We start from the raw sequence: 3466 nt of genomic DNA on the forward strand, positions 1-3466 counted from the left end.
TAAGGGAGATAATTCTGGTGAATTGTTGTTGGGGGCGCTGCTGAGTTTTTAGCGTCTTCCTCTCGTCTTCACCTTTATAAGCAGACGACAGGCATTCAGTTGTTATCGCACTTCAATGGAATGTTAAATACTTTCATATAAAAAGAAACCAGTTCAAGCATTGCGTACACGATGCAAAGTACTTTAGCATCGATGTCTCAAGTCTATGAGAAGACTGATCAAAATTTGGCGAACAGTTCTGAGTCTACAAACTATGGTCTCGGTTTAACAAAAAAACTTAAAATGCCTCTTATTATGCATAAAAGTACAACTCTGCTTCAAACGCTCCAAGAAAATCTTGTCTCTAAAGAAAAACCAAAACATGAGAAACAATCATTAAATACCCAAGATGTAGAATGCAAACTATTTTCCTTGCATAGTCGACTCCGACAGGAAGCTGAAAAAATAAGGGAGTGGAAACTTTCCACAGAAGCTGAAAGCAAACAAAAAGAGAAAAAAATAGGGGAATTGACCCAAACTATTGAGAATCTTAGAAAATCTTTCATAGAATTGCAAATAGAAAATGAAAACTTAAGTCAAAAGATGCAAGAAGAAATTAGCAACAGAGAAGAAATTTTGAAAAAAATTGATTTTACTCGAAAAATGTGTAACATTGTCAAAGAACATTCTCAAACTGTAGAGAATAAAATGATGCAATGTGAAGCAGAAAGCAATGAATTAAAATATAAAGAAAGAGAACATTTTGAAAAATTTGAAGAACTTTCAGTAAAATTCAATGATTTAAATATTTCAGCCAAAGACGAAGAAAATAAATTAAAAAATGAAATTAATAATATTGTTCAGGAGAAGGAAAAGCAGAGAAAAGTTTTAGAAAAGAGGATAGCAGATATGCAGAATATCAATAAGGAGTTACAGAATGAAATTAGTTGTAGAAATGAAAAGTTGGAACAATTAAATAAAGATTTACATGATGCTAAAGAGGAGAAAGATCAACTAAAGTTTGATTATGAAGAATCTAAGAAATGTCTTTCAGAAGTGGAATTTAAATACACAACCCTTAAATTTGAAACAACTGAGAAAAGTAATGAAGCTTTATTAATAATGGCTTCTTCAGAAAATCTTTTAAAAGAAGCAAATGAAGCTTACGAAAAACTAGAAAAAGAATGTGGAGAATTAAATGTTAAATATACATCAGCAAATAAAATGATTGAAGACTTGAAGAGTGATAAAGATATCTTAGTTTTAGAGAATGCAGAGTTGAGTGAAAATCTAAAACAAGAAATAAGCTATAAAGACAATCTACTGGCCCAGTTAAATTCCAAATCTGCCAAGATAAATAACCTCAATAGCAACATTATACTGTTAAATGATGAAATAGTCAATGCAAAGGCTTTGAATGTGGATGCTGCTGATATGCATGAAAAAACAAAAGAAAAACTTAAAACTTTAGAAGAAAAATACAAAACCCTAAGCAATGAGTCAGAAGTACTAAAAGGCAAATTTCAAGAAAAAGTGGAACAATTAAATGAGGCCTTGAAAAACATTGAAGAACTTAAAAAAACATCTTCAGTTGAATCTAATGAACTGACAAATATTATATCAGAGCTAAGAAATGAAAATAATCTGCTGGAAGATGAAATATCTAATCTAAAAACACAAATGAAAAATCATGAAAGTAAATATTCTTCTCACATTGGCAAATTAAATAAAACAATTGAAGAAAATGCAATTTCATTTAGTAAATATGCAGATATAGTGAAGGCAAAAGAAACAGAAATTGAAGAATATAAAGATAAACTTCAAACGATACAAAAAGAAATTGATGAATGTCAACAAGAAAAAGTAGTCTTAATGGGTTATCAAGAAGAACTTAAACAAATGACAATTTTGAAAGAAAATGCAGTTCAAGATAAGGAGAGAATTTTAAAAGTAAGTGAAAATCAAAAAGAAGAAATGGTGAATACTCTTGAAAAGTATAAAAAAGAAAATCAGAAAATATTTGACATTAAGACTAAAGAAATCTACGCAAAGAATGAAAGTGAAATCAAAGAACAAAAATTGAAACATGAAAATGATTTGAAAGAAAAAACAAGTGAATTTGAGAAAGAGATCTTACAGTATAAAAGTGAAATTTCTGAGCTAAGACAGAATGTTCAATATCAAATGGAGAACAATATCCAACTTGAAGAAAAAATAGATATAATGCTAAAGGAGAAAGAAAATATGAAAAAGGAAATGTATGAAAATACCATGCAAACAGTGTTTCCAACAAGAAAACAACCTCAAGTGGCAGTCCTGATGACACCACAACATCCAATTAATATGACACCTTCAAGAATAAATGTAAATTCCTTTAAATCAAACTTCTTAACTTCCAAGAAGAGAAAAGTGGTGTTTAATTCTGATGATATGATGCTTGTGTCTGATTCAGACTCCTCAGTATCTGAATGCCAAAGGAACGATAAAATCACAATAAGGACCCCATTATTGAAACAACACCAGAAGAACATAAATTCACCCAAGAAAGATAATGTTTCTGATCATAAGTTAGAAGAGGTGGTCCTTACTACTGGGAATCAACAAAATCTTGAAAATAACATTTCAGCAAGAAGTAGGAAAACCAGAACTTTGACTGGAAATAATAAGACAAAAAAAAGTCCAGTGAAACAAAATTTAAATACTGTTAAACCAAAGAGAGCAAATGTGAAAAAATCTGAAACTCAACCTGTAAAGAAGTTTTTCAAATCCCCAAAGTCTAAGAGATCACTAGCATCTTCAATTGACAAATATGCTTGGTTTGATATGGATTCTGTGTTTGGGTTTGGATCTGATGATTAAGGACACAAGTTAACAATCAGATTATTAAGAGAACAAAAAGAAAAACAGAACCAAATTAAAAATAAAGAATATTTTATTCCTATGGATATTTTATTAATTCAAATATTGAAGACTGCCACTTGTGGTAATAATTTCTATATTTCGTTATTCTGTTTTGGTTTTATTTAAACAATTTATTTTTCTCTAAAAAGTAGAATTTTAGCCAAAATCAAATTATTTGGATAGTTGTTAAAAAGTGTTTTTATTAAAAGTTGTTATTACATAAATGTTATTAAGTCTTATGTTAAGGTTACAAATAGAAAATTAAGTTCTTAATGCATAAGTTTATATATACTTTAAAGTACTTTTAATGACAAAGTTTTATGAGGGCTGTTAACCTCATATTTCATGTTCCTATTTTCATACACAATCATCTATTCACAATGCCCAAAGGCTGGGTTTGAAACTGAAAACTTGTATTTCTTGAAAATTCAACATTTCAACAAGCATAACATCAAAGATGCAGTCACTGTCGAGCTAACTATTTGTAACTGTTTGAGACATTTAAATTGATTGCAGGAATGGCTGTCTTATTCTACCAAAGTCTACACTAGAGCATTAAATGGTTTGAACCTCTACATTAAAAATA

At 29.5% G+C, this 3466-nt stretch overlaps 1 protein-coding gene across 1 annotated transcript; it reads left to right on the forward strand.

Annotated features, from left to right (window-relative positions):
• Positions 1-61: 61 nt before the first annotated feature.
• LOC115214488 (synaptonemal complex protein 1-like) lies at positions 62-3062 on the forward strand. The gene has a single exon (XM_036505002.1). The coding sequence runs from the start codon at positions 172-174 to the stop codon at positions 2836-2838; it is 2667 nt and encodes an 888-aa protein (XP_036360895.1). The 5' UTR covers positions 62-171; the 3' UTR covers positions 2839-3062.
• The last annotated feature ends 404 nt before the right edge of the window (positions 3063-3466 follow it).

This window comes from Octopus sinensis, linkage group LG7 (genome assembly GCF_006345805.1).
Source record: "Octopus sinensis linkage group LG7, ASM634580v1, whole genome shotgun sequence".
Lineage (NCBI taxonomy): Eukaryota > Metazoa > Mollusca > Cephalopoda > Octopoda > Octopodidae > Octopus > Octopus sinensis.